The sequence below is a fragment of the Lepidochelys kempii genome, chromosome 2, assembly GCF_965140265.1.
Source record: "Lepidochelys kempii isolate rLepKem1 chromosome 2, rLepKem1.hap2, whole genome shotgun sequence".
Classification (NCBI taxonomy): Eukaryota; Metazoa; Chordata; order Testudines; family Cheloniidae; genus Lepidochelys; species Lepidochelys kempii.
Window position 1 is genome coordinate 37574112 of NC_133257.1, and position 19754 is coordinate 37593865.

A 19754-nucleotide genomic window follows, 5' to 3' on the forward strand; every position below is an offset into this window, starting at 1 on the left:
TGCTATGTGTCCCCACTCCCCACATGCATAACATCTATAACTGCTTTTAATCACTCCCCTATCCTGGGCGTTAGGGGGTTTAGTCCCAGGATTCCCCCCACTCAGGCCAATCCCTTTCTTCTGGGGTCACCGCTCGTTTTCGGCCCCACCCTTCTTCCACCTAGGACTCCGCAGGGGTTTGGCCGCCCAACCTTCCAGGGTTGGGGTTGGGTGCTTGCTTCAAAAGGGGCCTTCCTTGGGTAGTCGGGTCAGTTCCCTGGCTGTCATCCGTCTTTCTACCAGTGTGATCATCTCGTTGTATGTGGACGGATTGTTCTGACCTACCCATTTGCGGAGATCTGGCGGCAGTCCCCGCATGTAATGGTCGATGACCAGGGTCTCCAAAATCTCCTCCAGCCTGCACACCTCAGGCTGTAACCACTTCCATGCGAGGTGTATGAGATTGAATAGCTGGGACCTCAGGGGTTTGTTTTCCTGGTATTTCCACTCATGGAACCTCTGGGCCCTTACCACTGCCATTACCCCTGATTGTGCTAGGATCTCTGCCTTCAGACGGGTATAGTCAGTGGCATCCATGGCAGGCAAGTCAAAGTAGGCCTTCTGGGCCTCTCCACACAAAAAAGGGGTGAGAATGCTGGCCCACGCCTCACGCTGAGCAGTCCTTTCGAATGAGAGGAGATATGCCTCTATGTCATCTCCTGACGTCATCTTTGGCGGACAACCAGTGGTCCTCAGGGTTCGCGTCCCGTCAGACCCCCGGGCCTGGGTGGTGAGGATCTTCAGCTGGTCCACCACCTCTCTCAAAAGGGCACGATCTTGGGTCACCTGGCTCATAAATAGTTGATTGGTTTCCTGCTGTAGCCGCATAGACTCCTGTTGTGCCATTGCCTGAACCTGGGTGGCCTCCTGCTGGGCTGCAGTGGCTTGTACCAAAGCTCTTACCACCTCCTCCATTGTGGTACAAAGCAAACAAACAAAAAAAATCCAAAACCCCAGTGCATTTTTTTTTAAACCTCTTTCTTCCGCCACGCTGTGAATGAAGTCCCACTCCTAACACCAGTTGTGACAAAGCTCTGTCCTTGCCTCCGTGGATCCCGCGTTTCCTGGTGGATTTTGCTCGCCTCAGAGGCTCACTGTGACACTCCACATAACCCTTCTTTCTCTAGAGACAAGGGTCACAGTCCACTGAGCCATTTTCATCATAAGCCAGCAAGGGAGGGGAGGATATAATCATTGTGTAGATGAGGTGTTAGAGAGAGTTGGACAAAACTTCGGTTTTGTAAAGACATTTTTATAACACCCTTTTGTTAAATGCTAGAGGAAGGTTGTTTTAATATGGACAAAGGATCGGATATTCATGGAGATCAAGAATTTTTGGAAGGGGATATTGACTTAAGCCTTACAGCACAACATTTAATACCTAGTAGATCAGGCTGACAACTACGTGGAATCTCTCCCCTCACATATGCTCACTGCAGGGTTCTTACACCACTCTCTGAAACACACAGCTGTGGCTTGTGTTGGAAATAGCACACTAGACTAGTAGACCACATGTTTATTCCACTGTGGAAATTCCTACTTTAAAAAAAAAAGCAGCCCTGTGATTTTGCAACTACACATTGCAACATTGTTCTGGTGTGTGGAAGCATGATCAATAAAAGAAATAAACCAAAGTGAAACTTTTTTTGATCAAATGAACAAAACAGCAAGCACTATAACTGCTGACCAACTAAATTACAATTTTCCATGTTGGCAACCCAGGGTGTGAATGATGTAAATGTCTTAAACAAATGCTTTTTAAATTGTGACAAGTCAGTGCACTTGACTACACACATTGAAAATACATGTCGTTTGCAATCGTGCGGACGGAAATCCTATTTAACTGACTCTAGTGCTGGTGAAAGTAGCCCTTTTGCTGTCTTTGCAAAGTGCAGTTATCGATCCTTACAAATGGGTACAGCAACAGTAAGCTTAGGCTAGATGCTGAAAGGCAACAACCCAGGCTCGATCCACAGTCAAGACTGACTATCGCTCCCCTCCCCAAAGCGGCTGTGGATAGCTTTTAACACCACTTCAGTTATGTTTCGGGCTCACCCTCCCTGTCCAGCGAACATGACTGAAACAGGGCTAAACTGTCCACACATTACAGCTGCTTGGGGCAAGGAAAGAAAAAGAGTATTCTTTCCTGCTACCCTGACGGTTGGAAAAGTCTTCAAGACATCCCAAGTCAGAGAGTAGGCCTCTTCTGGACTCATTGTCGCCGTATTAGCTACTGGTTAGCTGGCAAACGCCACTGTAATCGCTAGCCTGGTCCACTCACAAGTATTTAAGCGTCCAGACCACCGTGGTCAGTGTCGTTAGTTAGCGCCTGTTGGTGTTAGCCCCCCCATCCCCCCCCAGACCGCAGCGGGCAGCCCGCCCCTCCCGTGCGGCAGACTCCCGTGCGGCAACGCCTTCCAGCCGCCGCCGACCCGGGCTCCCAGCGTTCCCGCGGAGACCCCGAACCCCGACCTGCCAGTGCCGGGGTCGCCCTCTCGGCACAGCCCTCCAGGCAGCACTGGGGCGGACCAGCGCCCAGACGCGCCAGGCCAAAAGCCTCAAGCTGCCGCCGGGAGCCGAGCACGGGTGACTGGGCCGGCCGCCCTCCCGCCAGCCATAGCGAGCCACGCCGCCGCCGCGCCCTCTTCCCCTCCCCCGCGCCGGAGCGGGCACCGCGCCGCAACCCCACCCCCCACCGCTTCTCCCAGGAGCACGTGGTCTCCACGTACTTCACGTCCGACGTACTCGCGCTTTACAGACTAGCTGGCCCAATCCGCTACGACCTTACAGACACACTGCCGATGGGCCTCCCAGGCGCCAGTAAGCGCGCGCCTTGCATCGCGGTCGGTCAGTCAGCGCCCCGCCCAGCCCGGCGCGGCGCAGCGCAAGGAGGAGGGGAGGGAGAAAGGAGAAGGGGCCGCTGGAAGTTAAGATGGCGGTGCGTGTGTGAGTGCGGCGCGGAGCGAGTCTCTTCCTGACGCTGCCGTCTCGGGTCCCCGCACCCCGCTCCGCGTCGCGTCGCTGCGGTGAGGGAAGGACTCTGCCTGCGGGTGCGAGCGCCCCCGCCGCCCCGGGGGAGACGCCGAGCCCCCCCACCCCATTGTGTGCCTGGCCTCTGCCTGCCTCTGGGGGGGGGGAGCGCAACATGACATCGATCCACTTCGTGGTGCACCCGCTGCCGGGCACCGAGGACCAGCTTAATGACCGGTGAGGGGAGGCCCATGTGGCTGAGGGGGACGCAAGGCGGAGAGGGGAGGGGCGCGGCCCGGCCCCCGTGTGTGAGGGGAGGGGCTGGGCCCATGTGTCTGGCGGCCGGAGCGCGGCGTGTGGCGGGGCTCTGGGAAGGGGAGGAAGCCTCGCCGTGTGGGTGTCCGCGGGGTCGGTGAAGAGTTACACTGGACACCGGGCAGAGAAGCGGGTTATCAGAGGGGTGGGTCAACTCTCTCTCCCCCTGCCCCCTCTCTGCGGGGACGGTGAGGGGAGGCGCCTAGCTGCACGGTTTAAAACATGGTCATTTCCTTATAGTCCCCGGACACCGCAGACTCTGGGTGCTGGGAGATCGTGACCTCTGCGAGTGAGTGTCTCGCTCCCTTCCCCGCCTCTCTCCGCCCAGCTTTCACTGGTCAGGGGACACCGGGGTTGTACCAGGCTCCCCATCTGAGAAGTGGGTTATCATTACTCCTGAGCTGAGGCTGAGGAGGAGCAAAAAATTGTCCATATAAATCAACGATGAATTGACAGACGATGCGGTTGGGAGGTAGGGGGTGAAAATGATAGAACATACACAAGGACGGGGAGGGAAGTATAAAGTGGGATAAATATAAATGTCTGTACTGGGTTTTAGGCTTTTATTTTGAAAAGGGCTGTTCTGTAAAGTGCTGACTGTGGTAGCTCAGGCAAGGGAGAGAGACATGGAAACACATTGCATCTTTGAGTGTGGTGTTTGGAAACTTTACAATTGTATTTTAGAATACGGTGAGAAAAATGCAAGTTATGAAGAAACTAAAACAGGCCTGGGGAAGAAAGGAAACCTTTTATTTAAATGTCAAGAGGTGTGAGACATCTTAGAATTCTCTGTTGTCTTCTTCTAATCCTTATTAATAGAGTTTTCTGCAGCTAGTAAATTTCACAAATATAAATTCTTAATAGGATCTGAATTGATAAATTCTCAGCTTATATTAATTCCCTGTCAAATTGTTTGTGGTTAATAATAGAGAAGTCCTAGATTTAGTTATAGGGTGGAAATCCAAGTAATCTTCTTTCTTATCAGGCTGTATGGGCCTTTGGTTATGGACTTCCGTCCTTTGCTGCCTCCCAGGTTTGAGCATAGATCTAGGCTGCTTCCATGATCATGTCTCACTGAGTAATTTGGAGTAGGAAAAGAGAGAGTGCTGAAATGCCTCCATTAAACAACATTTGAGATTCAGGGGGCTTAATGTTTACAGTGAGCAAAGTAAGTCATTTTAAGGATCATATTTCACCCAAACTGCTTCATCTTTGACCTTAAACAGAGAGGAGAGATTTGTAGTGATAAAAGGGGGCCCTGACCTGAAGCTTGTCAGTTGGGTGTAACTTTTTTGGAGTGACCCGGTGACACATCTTACAGGACACTTGTTTGTCATGTGCTTCCCAAAAGAGGCGGCATAACTACTGCTGGGAGATTGACCTCCTTCACAGTAATGCGTTCTTGTATGGCATGCAGTTGCTTCCTGCAGGAGAAGGTGAGCACTGATACAATGCTGGGATATTTCCATTTTTTCATCTAACTTCTGGTATATGAAGATTTTTTGATCTTGAAAGAGCCAGCATGTTTTTAAAAAATATGACGAGACTGTTATTCAGCATGTAATTACGCACATTGCTCCAAGTGTATTGAAGGAATGCTCCAGGTTTTGCTTTAACACATCACCTGTCTTGTTTATTGGCTGAGCTTGTGAAGGCTAACCTGCATTTCTCTGTTTCTCAGTAATGCAGTAAGTTTTGAACACCACTTTTGATCAATTCCAAAATAACAAGAAAAGTGCTAGGGGTCAGTTGCCGGAATTCTAGTGATTTGGGGGAAAATTGGAAAAATGAGAGGGGAAAAATGGCAGATATATGGCGTCTCAGCTATCCAATTAAAAAAGCACCTCTGCAATTATTTATATATCAAACAGGTTGATGACACCCATTAATGCCTTCCAGCATAACAATATACCTGGCTCATCTCTGTGTGTCCTCCCAGCAGAGTTTAACATCTTAATACATTGAATGACTTTTTCCTCCCAGACAAGGAAAAATAACAGTGGGGGGAATAGGAGTGTGAGCACAGCCCCTGGGGGTAGGGTGAATGGGGGACACTGGAATGGGTAGGGAAAGAGGTGTTAAGTGTAGGGTACCTGCTATGGTGGAAGAGGAAAGCAGATGTGCACAGAGCCCCTCCTATGGGTGGTAGAATGGGGGATTTTGGAATGTGGGCGGACGAATGAGGAGAGCACTCTGGACCCTCTAGTGTGGGGCGATTAGGAGACCCTGGTATGGGGAGAACACAAAACCTCTGACATAGGGGGAAGGAGTAATGGGACGGTACAGAGAACTGACAGCTGGCACGAGGAGAAGATTGGGGAACTCTGGTATGGGAAGATGGAGAATGGGAGGTATACAGACCCCTGGCAGGGAGGAGGTTGAGGGATCCTGGTGTGTTGTAGTGGTAGTATAGGAGGGTACACATAGTCCCAACATGAGGGAGGGGTTGGAGGAAGTTGTGTGGTGCTGCTGAAAGAGATGAATGGCACAAGGGGAGCTTGTGGCCTGGAATGAAGGAATTCAAGAAGCTCCCAGTATGTGCAAATGCAATTACCTTGGTCTACAAGAATTACAAGGTGTGTGCCCCTCAGTTATCTGTACTGAATATGACCCTTCAGTCCTTCTGGCACTTCCTAAATTTATTTTACCACAGCACCAGCACCTTAAGACTTTTTTATTTAGTACAGGAAGCTTCAAAAAAATGTGGTAATTAATACATAGAAAAAAAGCTGTAAAAGTGCTATTAAGTAGTGACTTCTGTTGAATCAAGTGTCTTCTTGATCGGAGCAGAAAATTGTAAGTATCCTCTTCACAAACATAATTTTACTAGAAATGTGGTAAATGTGTATGAGAACTTGTAACACTGAATTCAAAGGGGTTCATAAATAGGGTTTGTGTGGTGGGTGTTATTCAGGAAATGCCAATTCATTTTTGTTTATAGCAGTACTACTTATCGCTGTAATGTGACAATATAACGGGGCCTAGATAGCTTTATACTTGTGATTTCACATAAATATGCATTTAGAAATTCCTGTTGAGCTGTAAGATGCTTTTCCACATCTTTTTTCCATTTTATAGAGTTTGCTTTTCTTTTTCTAGACTTGCTATTCTTTCTACCATGAATACTGTCAGCAGGCAAAGTCACTTTTCTCCATCCCCACTGCAGCTTTTAATTGCTTCTCGATCTGATTTTTGTGAGCAGAATTCCATTTTGACAGCCCACTGTAATACTCTGTGCAAAAAAACCCTACATTAAGTTGGTCTCCTGAAATCATAAATGGATGAGTATCAAGTGTTTAAATTTAATATTTGGGATATATTTCCTGTTGAACCATGAGGAATTTACACATGTAACTCTCCTGTGAATCAAGATATTGGATGGTCTCAGAACTTAAAATAAGGCATTTAACCAGTGTAAATTTAGAGCAGCAGACATAATGTATCAAGGAGGCAAAGTCAATTAAAAGAGCACTGTTTTCTGAAAATGTTTTACCTCCTATTGTTACAAGTAACACCTGAAATTTGAGGAAAAATCTTTTCACTTTGTGAATTTGACTGCAGTTAGCATATAGTTTGCACTAATTTCCCCCAACATAATTAGTCTCCTCTTTATCTGAGTAGGCATTTCACCCAATAACAGGGGAAAGGAAAGAAATGATTTTAAAGAAATGATTGTAGAACCCACAAAATTGGGAAGGGGACTTTGATTTTTAATTTTTTTTTTTTAAATAACTGGAGTCCACCTTGATGGTGTCCCTTAGTACTGTCTCATAGAAGTTGAAGTATTGTTAAAATAACTTATTCAAGGTATTCAGTAGTTGTCTAGAAGCTGTTTATTCTGGAGAAAACAAAGTACAAGATGGTGTTTAAAAGGAAGGCAATATGTGGGGCTTGTATTAGGATTCATTTTTTGAAATGATTAACTGATTTGCTCATCTTTCTTTAGGATGAATTGAACTAATGAAGTTTTTCCAGAGCAGTAGTGTATTTGTTAGAAAAATAGGTGACTTGGAGATTTTCCCCAAACAATTTCTCCTCTGCAGACCAAATAGAATAAATTTAAATTCAAGATGCAGTCTGCAACTTGATGATCTAGAAATTTTCTTTCTGCAGAGTACAGGTGACACAATAGTTTATGGCTTTAATTTTTAAAACAGAAGTGCCTAGCTACTGAGACAGTTGGCAGTAAAGATATTAATATACTTGGGGTATCCCTTTGCTTTGTAGCGTTTTAATGTGTCCGGGGCTGGACACCATGGATGCAGTGTGTACCTCCATGGAGTATAGCTCCACAGGCGCTCCTTCGCTGATGCAGAAAGGGTATCTGGGGAGAGGCAGGGAACTGGTGGGTCCATGACCTCTAATTAGCCTTTTACCCATTGTAACTTTCTTGTGTAGACAAGACTTTAGTTACAAGTCAGTTGTGTTGGGATTTTCTTTGAAGGACTTAGTCTCTTAAATGCATATGGGATTAAAACTTAATCCAGAAGTTTTAATGGGAATGACATGTCTGCCTCCTGTAATAAGTTACGATAAAACATCGAGGGTCTACTGTATTTAAAAGATATGAACACCAGAGTTACGGATTTACCAGTCTACCAGACACCCTGTGAAACCTGAAGTCCTCAATGAGGCAGCAGTGCAGACCAAAAAAAGCAAATAATGTACTGTGTTGGGGCTGCAGCCGCAGGGTGTGTGTTTGGGGTCAGGGCTACAGGCAGAGGTGGGGCTTGTGGCTTCTGACCATTGGGAGCAGTGGGGCTCAGGGCTGTAGACCAGGGTGGAGTGTTGGGGCTTGGGGCTTTTGCCCCACGGATCTGCTCCCGGTTTCAGTGTGGGGTTGAGGGGACCAATGCCAGGGATGGATTCTGTGTGTCGGTGGGGGTGTGGGTGTGGGGCACGTGCTGGGGATCGGCGCTTCAGCCCTGCAGCTCCTCTCCTGGTTTTAGCGGGGGGTGGGGGTGGAGGGTGCTGGGGATTGGGGCTTTAGCTACAAGGGGAGTGCTGGTTTCAGCCCCAGCGCTCTCCCCCCACCCCCGCCCATAGCTAACACCCGAAACTGGGAGCAGAAGGCTGAAGCCCTGATCCTGCCGCCCTCTGCGGGGCTGAAACCAGAATGGAGCTGCGGAGCTGAAGCCTCAAGCTCCAGCGCTCTCCCCCCCCGATCTAAAGCAGTGATGCTCCAGTGGCCCCCCCCACACACACCCCGATCTAAAGCCTGGGAGTCCTGGCGGCCCCTAGAGTCAGGAGCTGCAGCCCGAACTCCTCCGCTGAAGTCCGTAACATCTTGTTCAGAGTTGCAGACCATTTCAGAGTTACGGACAACCTCCATTCCCGAGGTAACTCTTAGGTTTTACTGTATCTATTTATTGTCTTGAGGAAAGTATCAGTATCTGAAAAGCTTAGTCTTAGAACAATCCCCTCCTTTGAAAAAACAAATTAGAAATTTATGTTTAAAACTCCTCATAATGCTGCTGTTAGAAGATCAAGGATATTGATTTCTTAGACTGCTGTATGTTGTGAAAGCTAACCAATACGGTGGGATGACGTGGGATGGTAAACTTTTATTTACAATACTTCATACACATTTTTAGGTATTGGCCATTGATTGTAGCTTATGTTTCTAGGCAGTAAACAATAAAACTCGTATGCCCCTGTCTGTAACAGACCCAAGTTTGTATGCAATTGATTATATAAGGATTAATTTAATACTAATAATCACTTTCTGGAAACAGAGCTATCTTTGCATACCTGTAGAATTTTTTTCCTTTACCAGTCTTTGTTGCCAAAATCCACCATTTTATCCCAGAAGGTTTAACAGTACTTAATTACAAACAACTGCATAATAGAACTATTTTTTGAAGATGAGATAAAAATTGTTGAAATGCTGTAATGGTTTGTACACCTCTTTCCCAATATAATGCTGTCTTCGGGAGCCAAAAAATCTTACCGTGTTATAGGTGAAACCGCGTTATATCGAACTTGCTTTGATCCACCAGAGTGTGCAGCCCCCCCGCACTCCTCCCCCCTGGAGCGCTGCTTTACTGCGTTATAGCCAAATTCATGTTCTGTTGGGTCACATTATATCGGGGTAGAAGGAATTCTCGAGTTCTTTCATAGGGTAAACTGTGTTTTAATAGAGATATTCCTGTCAATCATCTCCTCATCCATTCATGATTACACAAAGTCTCTGGCAACTACAGCAATTTCTGACTTAGAAAATATTCAGTATATTTGTAGTTCTCCCTAATGCAATTTAGGAGGTGGAGACAAGAAGCCATATGACCACCAGCTCTTCAGACTGCTAATGGTCTGCAGGCAGCAGTATGCAAACCTTTGTACTATAAAGACTTTTCTGTACCAGTTGAGATCTTTGGTCTGTGTAGCACAGTATCCTGTCTATGATAGTGGTCAAACAGTACCAGATACTCCAGAAGAAAGTTACAAGAATCTCTATAATGTAAAATTGTGGAATAGCCTGCCAATAGGAGACGTTTTGTCCAAACTCCAAGCTGCTAGTGCTGTGGTTTTCAACATTTTTTCATTTGTGGATCCCTAAAAAATGTTGAATGAGGTGCCGGACCTCTTCGGAAATCTTAAACATAGTCTGCGGACCCCCTAGAGGTCCAGGGACCACAGGTAGAAAGCAATTGTTGACTTATGCACTGATGAATTAGGGCTTATGTTGTTTTTGTTTTTTTTATTTTAAGGGTAAGTCATGTAGCAAGTTCACCAACTTCTCGGTTTTAGCTGCTATTGGCTATATTCTTGACAGAGTCCACTGTAGTTAAAATACTCAGAAAGCTCTGTCTGCACTTTCTTTAGTTCTGTAGTCGCAAAATTTACTATGTAAAGGACTTTTATAGAAGCTCAGGGCTTTTCCATACTTACATTTTATAGCGCTCTAACTTGCTGGCTCAGGAGAATGAATAATCACCCCCCTGAGCGCAGCAAGAGCATAGTGTGGACAGCATAGTGTGGACAGCACTGCTCCCAGCGCTCGGAGCTATTCCCCTCGTGGAGGTGGGTTACCAGTGCATGACCACACTCTCGCTTCTAAGCGCTGCCGTGGGAGTGCTCCAGCGGCAGCACTTTGAAGTTTCTAGTGTAGACATAGCGTCAGACTGCAAAAATAAATACATTTTTTAATTGACACTTGTCCATGGACAACTTGGTTCTCTAGTTCAGTTGTCAAATAAGTATGGTTGATGCAACTTTTCTGCAGTCATGTTAGCACTTGGGTTGTTAAAGATTTTTTTTAAAGTGAAATTGCATTGTATGCATACTTTGTGTACTTTCCTCAAGGACAAACTTCTAATCTGATGTTCATATACAAACTGTGAATTCTTTTTCTGAGTGGCATCTCAAACCTGAGATTGAAAATGGGAATGAAGGGTTTGGGGGAGAAGGCCTATTCTTAAATGTCAGTAGTAATAGGCTCTGCTCAACCACTGCACCCCAAACTTGATTTCGAGGACAGCAAATGCATAATTGGCTATGCATACACTTCCTAAAGTGTGGTCTAAGGTGCAAGTAGCTGAGCAGAGCCAGCGGAAGAGTTTATCTGGGTAGCAGGCTGGTCACACACATTCTCCAATCCCTTGTCCTCCTTCCCCTCCATCCTCCAGTTTTAGGATTGCCTTTGGGATCAGATTTTGTGTTTACTAGTCTTGCTAGATTAGCCCAATGGTTTGAGATTATATTGGCCACATCTTGAGGATAGATACGTAAATCAGAAAAATACTCAGATTTTGATCATATACAAAAGTAGGATTTTTGTGACTAGTACAGATATTTTTGCAATGTTTTAATTCATTGTAAAACTTAACCTATAACCAACTAATCACGTATACTAATGTGGTTAGTTTCAGCATACTAAGTATATTGTCATACGTTAAAATAATTCCTGATGACAGTTGCTTTAGTTGCCATGCTGAATGAATTTGTAATATGATAAATTTGGTGCCATAAATCCACAAGTTAGGCTTTAAGACAGATTTTGTGTGTGATCATATGTTCTTAGTAACTAGAAAGACTATTTAGAGGGATAGAGTAGATACAAAAATGAAAGAAATTTTTACATAAATGTAAATTATACATTGCTTCACCCAAACAGTATACCTAAATACTACAGTTTTCCAGTGTGTTGCAGCTATACTTATTTTTACAATTATGACTTTGTAATTATAATATTGTCTTAAATGTGGGGCATGTGTATTATATATATCACAGATGGGGGTTCAGGGTAACTGACAGAATGCTCATCTTTTATAGTGGTTGCACTCTTAGCATCCTCGGTAGTTAAGTTTGCAAAACATTCCTGTTATAGCCTATTCTTATCACCGCACCACATATCAGCTCTACAGCCTCCTTGCCCCTTAGAATGGTTTAAATTGCACAGAATATTTTAAAAAACCATGTCAGAGACTCCATGAAGTCTCTCTTGCAGGAGACTTCTTACATGGAAAGCAATCAGGCTGAGAATCTCAAAGAGATTTACCCCATGGACTTTAGTGGAAGTTAGTCTAAATACTGGTGAGGATCTGGGTGTCATATACTACAGTGGTGGGCAGTAGAATAAAACTTAGGTAGGTAGAATGAATAGATTGGGGGACTGTCTGGGGACAAGAAAATGGAAGTTGAGGCAACAAACAACTTAGGCAAAGACGGCCTTTTAACAAGTTTAAGAAGTGTGCAGTTCAAATTGTACATGTATCTGCATTGTGTCTAACCTGGAGCAATACCCCTCTCAAATGAAGTCTGTGGTCATTAAGCAATTTTGAAATAATTCATTAAAGCAATGGCTCACCTGCATACCAAGTATCCACTCTTTCCCCCCGCCATCCTTTTTTTGGCAGAACCTTTTAAGTTGGAGAAATATTTTACCTGCACCATCCCACTGATTCAGAAGACAGATAACAGGATTTTGTTGCACAAAAAACCTACTTTCTGAGATAAAACATAGAAAATTTCTGAAAGTTGTGAATATGTGAGAAGCACCTCTATTCATAATGATTGTTTTAAACTGGTCATTTGTAAGCTTATTCAAGAGCATAGATAAATAAATATGTAGTTGGCTTTATCACTATTCATGCATTTTGAATTGTAAGACAACTAGGTCCTGTATGTGGCAGGATGATGTCTGTTACATGTTTGAAATGCTGATCTATAAAGACACAATCAAAAAGTGGGAAAGGAGATGCAAGATACAAGCGTAGTGCTCAGGATGGTGATTAACTATTCCAAAACAAAATCAGGATCTGAAGGATTGTTTATTTAATCTTGAAGTTTTCCTCATTTTTGCTTCTTTGAGTGGCTTCTATGTGAAAACCACAGGTTGTAGAACCTAAACCACATAGGATATGACATTCACCTTCAAAAGAAGTGACACTAAAGATTTGTAACACAGTTTGAAAAATGTTGCTGAAGAGCTAAATCTGTTTACTCAAAGTCCATACTACAAATGTACCTCCAACCCATCTGAGATTCAAACATAGCACTTGTTGGGGAAGTTGTGAGGCTTATTAAGATGTAGTTCCTCAATCCTGCTGACCAGCCCCATCTTTTGTATCCTCCATCGGTGGCTAATGTTTACTAAGGTCCTGATGCTGCAGTTGGATGTACATAAGTTCAATAAACTGCCTGTGTGGGAATCTAATTGCAGAGCAGAACTTAAATATGGAGTTTGCCTTTACCATGCCTGTTGAGAAACATAAGTCTTTTAGCAAAGCAGAACTGTCTCAGTTCTGCATTTCATTCTGTTGCTGCTGGTCCCCGTTTGCCCAGGGAACTTTCCTACTGATGAATGAGAGAGTGCTCTCCCCCCAGCCCTTCTCCTGCCAAGTCTTGATAATTAAATCTTAAGACAGGACAGGCTGTACATCTTAGGTGTGTTGGGGCTTGAGGAGAAATGCTTCAAATGCAAACAGTTTGTGCATTTATCAACACTACTACACAATTAATCTTATTGCAGTTACAAAATGGGCCTTTGATTAAGATAATGGTATATTTTGCATGCATTGTCTTTCTCTGTACTTATTAGTTTGATAGATGTGGATTGGGACAAGATTGTTACCCAAAAACCCCCACCAAAACTATGTTGTAAAATGGCTCCTAAGGATTTCTTTGTAGATTTAAAAATAATGGAGGAAATTAATTACGTTAGTTTGTTCGTTTTTCCAGGTTTTTGGTTCAGGCTCTCCCCATGCCCTATTGCTCCAGCTCCCTTCTCCTGACAGAAATGATCTTTCCAAAGTGTCTTCTGCCCCTCCTCTTCCAGTTGGTTTTCTCATTTCATTTTGTATTTTTCAAAAACATTTTACATTGGGAATAGGTTAATGCTCCCAAATGCCTTTTTATTTATTTATTTTTTTAAAGGCTGGTCAAACTGTAGGAGGAGTGCAGTGAGAACCTGCAACTGCAAGTTTTAAAAGACAACTGCAATGAATTAGTTGTAATACCATACATAGATAAAATGGTTTTACTAAAGAATACCAGTTACAAAGGGAGTTTTCAAAATGTTTTGCTGTTTTTAATACCTCTTTGCTGAGTCACCAGAAGCAATTGATCACTGCTGTTTTACTGTTTTACTGCTGTGTGACGTTCAGTTTTGCTGATTTAGTTTGTGACAATAGAATTGTAACTTAGCAGATGGAAGCATGAAGGTGGGAGACTTTCATAATTTCTCAGTTTATCTTTTAATATAAAATATTGTGTAGAAAAACACACATGCACAAGCTGTTTGCTGCTCTTTACTCAAAGCAGCCAGTACTAGCCACAGCCGAAGATGTGGGTAATTTAGGTCCATTATTACTGTATTCCAGTAGTGCTTTAATGTAAAACAGACTTCTTCGTCACTTCCCAGGACACGAGCCTTGGCAGCCTCCCTTCCAAATGGGAATCAGCAGTAATAGCCAGGAGGATCCTGCATTGCCTCTTAACATCATTCACTCTGCTCAAACTTAGACTCTGGATTTCTTTTTTCATGTGCTGTATTGCTAGTAGTTGTTAGTCTCTTCACCTTGAACCTCTCCTGCTGCAGCATTTCTTCATCTGCCTAATCTAATTCTCCCTGCTTATTATTTTGCTTGCCATCTTCTCTCTTCCCCCTCAGTTTCCCTTGCACTTTATCCACTCCTGCTTCAACAGTTCTTTCCGATCCCACCTCCTTCCCCCCCACTAGCCTGTGGAATGAAACACATTTTTCCTATCCAGCTGGAATGGAACTCTCTCAAAATATCCTTAAACCTAAAAGGAGGATATAACATTATATATATATATATATATATATATATATATATATATATATATATATATATATATATATATATATATATAATAAAAAATCATCAGAGTGATGATAGGTCCAAGTCTTTGTTCAGTTTTTATATATATAAAAACTTACAAGACTTATGCTTGTCATTGCCCTGATTACTTATATGCTATATATCCCTTTCACACACATTTTATATCTCTTGTCTTTTTGTAAGTTTGTAAGTTCTTTGAGACCAAAGTTGTCTTTCTGTATGTTTCTCCAAACTTAGTGCAATGAGGCCCTGCTGCTGGTTGGGAGTGATCAGACTAAACAAATAATTTAATTGGATTTTAGTATTAAACTTCACCCCCTTGCAGTTTGACACTACGTAATATGTACAAATAAGTGTCTGTGTTGCACTAAATTTTCTAATAACTTATCTTAATACAATCATCAAAATGCTTAGCCACCTTCATGCATTTACCTGAGTGGCACTTCTTTGGTCACAAGCTATTGGCCTGATTCAGCCACCATTAAAGTCAATGAGTCTTGCTATTTATTTAGGTAAGAGGACGATCTGGCCCCATAACAAACAGGTAAAATGAAGATTTCCTACAAATTATTTAAAAATTGTTCAATTTTTACAACTAGATTAAAATTTTAAATCACCCTTCATAGGTGACATGCAAAATTATCTTCTCTATTTTGTGTAAAGTTCCTGAAAACTTAACCCCCACCTCAAAGAAGACCCCAAAACCTGCTGCTTGTTCTTTTGAAATACCAAAAATATCAAGTCTCTGCTTCCCGGATTTTGCTGCACTCATAGATCTGAAATATGGATTACGAGCTTTCTCATCCTGTAATATTAAGGGGTTGAAGATGTCAAATCTTTGACACTTTTCTCTAGTGTTTCTTAACTGTTATCCAAACACATGTTTTAAACATTTCAAATAATAATAGCTTCCCCTCTCAGATTTCATTTATATTGTGTCCGATTTCTTATTCATAGCAATTGCCTGTAGAGTCTTCCAGGTTAAAGAGGGTAGACAAAAATCTGAATTTCTAATGGAAAAAAAATTACCTCCCCCCAAATTTCAGGCTTTCTTTATACTGCATAAAGAAGCAAAGTGTGGGGACCTTTTCTTCCACCCTGGCCTTTCTTGGTCACCTTTTAAAAAGTACTTTAAAGAAAAAATTGTGTTTGCTTTTATTCAGTGGTATAATGGCAGAAGGTTGGTTTGTTTTTTTTTTTGTTTTTTTTTTTTAGAGGCTCCCTCTTGTTACTTCCTACTGGACACATAGTGGTCCATCTCATTTGTATATTTTTTTTCCTTTGGATTACTTATATAGCATTTCATAGGCTTTGCTGTCAGGACTGTTTCACCCACTTCTGAAATGTGCCCATCTGTAGGATAGAACTCTGGAGCTATTTAACAGTACATAGAAATGTTGCAAAGAATTTTAAGGTATCCAATACCGTATTTTGTTACGGTGGGAAAATAGGCAGCCAGAATGTAATGTGATCAGAACAGTCCCACTCCTGCAAAAAGTTATTGTTCCCAGGAGTGACCAGTACCTCAGTTTTTAATATCTGCTGAAAAACTGCACCACTGTGCAGGGCCAGTGATTCAGTCAAAGCAGGTTGAGACAGCTTATATCTGCCAAGATTGCTACCCTAAACAGTGTGGCTTCAGGCACAATATGAAGCAAGAGCTATATAGTGTGATGCTTAATGAGTTTCTCAGCATAAAACCAGAAGGCTGGATAGACTGTGGGGGAAGCACCTGGAAATGTTGTGGCTGCTGTACTGGTAGATGAAGAGGGGAAATAATCAGTTTTTGGGAAATGCAGGCAAAGTAGTACAGTGACCTATTCATCCTAGAGGCTGACTGGCTTTTCAGTTTTGAGTCATTCAGCCTGAAATCCCACTTCTGATAAAAGTATGGCTGCTTGTTTTTGTGGCCCAGCACTGTCTCCTAAACAATTTTCCCCTCTGTTTCCCTCCTAAAACAAGGTTGCAATATCTGCTGATACATAAAACGGAAAATGATTTTTGTTATTTAAACATTCTGTATTTAGATGATGCAGTTTTACCATTAGCAATTGAAAGAGATTTTAGTTATACAATCAAGGCACTATGTAGCCTGTAGCTTCCCAAATGCACATTATGCAACAAGTCTCCCTCATTCCTGCAGCATAACAATACTGGCTGTTGTATTTTGGCTGCATTTTAAAGCAAATTAAAAATGTGAGACTTACTGAATTATTTTCAAATGTAATATTGCAGTTAGAACAATGGTCCGTAGGTTTAATTTGATAAATTTAACTTTGGACTGTTCTTACATTGATCATCTATGTGCTGCTGTGTTTTGTATTCACAATTGTATTATTGTATTTGTAAGTTAGGAAGACTAGAGGCTTTTGCACCTGCTTTTGGTGTTGAGAAAGTGGAGCTGAGGTGGTTAATTTTGGATTTGGAGGATTTTGCTCATCTGAAAAGTAGAACTGACTTTTCGTCCTATACTATTTCAGAATGTACCTTTTAAGATAATATTGTTGGACTGGATTATGGTTGTGTATTGACCTATATATCTGATCCAGAAGAGGATGTGATGTCTCCCATTTAATGATTGTGAGTGTGTATAGGCTGCTGTTCTGTCTCCCTAGCCTTGGAATGATTGAATGCCATGCCCAGGGTCTGGTCAGTCCCTTTTTTTAGGCACCATTTATTCATTGCACTGACAATCTTTAGCAAACACCAAAAGTAAAACAGTTCAGCATAAATCCAATAGCTGCCTTTCCCCTGACCCAGGGGCTTTCTTTCCAGAGCTTCGCTACTCCTGGCAGCACTTTCCGAGTTCTCCTATAGAGCATCTGCATGGCAGTTCACCTTCTCCAGGGCCTGCCCCTGGAACTAGCCTGCTTTCTGTGGGTCCCCCTTCTCAGGGCTTGTCTGCGCTACCACGCCGGGTCAATCTAGGATACGCAACTTCAGCTACGTGAATAGAGTAGCTGAAGTCGATGTACTTGGATCTACTTACCGCGGTGTCTTCACTGTGGTAAGTTGACAGCTGAGATTCTCCCGTCGACTCCGCTTGTGCTTCTCGTTTTGGTGGAGTACCGGAGTTGACGGGAGAGCGCTCAGCGGTTGATTTATCATGTCTATACTAGACATGATAAATCGATCCACCTCTGGATCGATTGCTGCCAGCCGATCCGGCGGGTAGTGTAGACAAGCCCTGAGAGTGAGCTCTTTCAACCTTTATAGGAATCAGATGCTCATCAGGCAGTTACCTGACCCATTCCTAGCTTGGTCTGATGATCCCTTCTCTGCCAGGCCCAATCATCTATTCTAAAAGAACTGTGCCTCAGAACTGTACAGGCTTACTTCAGGCTCCCCAGCCCCTAAAGGGGAATACCACCTCGTTATAGAGTGCCTGTGAAAAGCCAACCAAATGTGTCAAAACCACCACGCTTGCAGGACCAGTCCTCTCAAGATCATCTTCTAGCTTGAAGAATGTGATCTGCAAATCCACTGCCCTCTCGCTGTTTAAAAACCCAAGTTGCAGTGGGGGAGGTTTAGGTTGGATATTAGGAAAAACTTTTTCACTAGGAGGGTGGTGAAACACTGGAATGCGTTACCTAGGGAGGTGGTAGAATCTCCTTCCTTAGAGGTTTTTAAGGTCAGGCTTGACAAAGCCCTGGCTGGGATGATTTAATTGGGGATTGGTCCTGCTTTGAGCAGGGGGTTGGGCTAGATGACCTCCTGAGGTCCCTTCCAACCCTGATATTCTGTGATTCTATGGATACACACTTATGCTGTAGGCTAGAAGAAAGTAGCTGAACAAATCATTTGCTAATTTATCGGGGGGGTGGAAACCTCTCCGTTTGCATATACCCTATGCTATGCACTAGGCTTTGCTGAGTATCCACATTGCCTTACTGATGTTACCTTTGTCTGTTCTTGCTCATACCTTTCATCAAGGTGTTTTGTTACCCTCCTTATTGCATCATGTCCTAAAGTAGTTTGTAAGTTTCACAAGATATGGGTTTTAGTACATTTTGGAATTATGTTAAAATAATCCATAAACATGCCCTCGCCTACCAAAGACTTAGGTGTGGATGTGAAAAAATTGGATATGTTGCATAATTCCCTATTACTGGAACTTCAAAGTGTATCTGCAGGTGGCTCCTGGCTTCTGAGGTTTCTCTCACACATTTAGCTCCAGGCCACCAGGCTCCATATGTCACAAGTACACCGCTTGACATTCAGACTGCTGGGGATAGCTGTAGTCCTCAGTAACTTATTCAATTCTTTGCACCCATGTCACCTCCAGAAAGTGGGGGGAGACTTGAAAATCTGGTCCTTCCCTGAACCAGTATCTTGTTTCCCTGTGGCACTATAGCACACTCATAATTGAAAACTGCATGTGTACACTATTGGAGGAGATCTTGAAAAGCCTGCTTTTCCCTAAACCAGTTGCCACTGTGTTCTTGTTACTAACAGCACTCTACTACTGAGGCTCACTGACTACTGTGAAGGAAGGGATGCCATCTGATGGAATAAGGTTTTATATTGACTATAGATCTGTAAAGATTGTTTTATTTAGTGTAGTATGTTCGGATGTTGATCTAAGTGATAATCTTATCTATTTTCCCTTTTGGGAAATAATTTCTGTGCTGTGTGCTAAAGAAAAGGTGGAGTCAGAAAGTTAAATAGTCTGTCAAATATACCACATAAGTACCTGTGCAGTTCTAAAAGTCTCCATTATGTTCAGGGACCAACTTTATGCCTTGTGTTTTTTGACTTCAGTGTGGGTTGAACCAAGGATGAATTTGGTTCAAGGTGCTGTCACTTTCATAAGCCCTCTTCCTGGATTGTTCTCTTTGAGCAGGGATATCAAACATACAACCCACATAATGTATTTATTGGCCTACATGACATTCATATTCTCTATCATCTAAGCTTTCATTTACCCCCCCCTCCCCCAGTCTCTATCCCTACTATCTACAGAGAGAACCTTCCAAATGTGAACTAAGTACAACTGATGCTTTGATGTTGGCCTAATTCTGCGGCTAGCTTGAAGCCATGACTTAAAGGTGTGAGCTGCTTCCCCCTTCCCGTAAGTTCATATTCATTCATATTAAAGCCCAGTAGTGACACTTCAGGTTTTTT

The 19754-nt window shown here is 43.2% G+C and overlaps 1 protein-coding gene across 1 annotated transcript in view; it reads left to right on the top strand.

The window, feature by feature from the left end:
• The first annotated feature begins 2925 nt into the window (after positions 1-2925).
• UBR5 (ubiquitin protein ligase E3 component n-recognin 5) overlaps positions 2926-19754 on the top strand; it is a 140917-nt gene continuing 124088 nt past the window's right edge. The window contains exon 1 of the mRNA XM_073330413.1: positions 2926-3246. Coding sequence (XP_073186514.1) covers positions 3185-3246 — 62 coding nt within the window. The 5' untranslated portion in view covers positions 2926-3184. The remainder of the gene's footprint in view (positions 3247-19754) is intronic.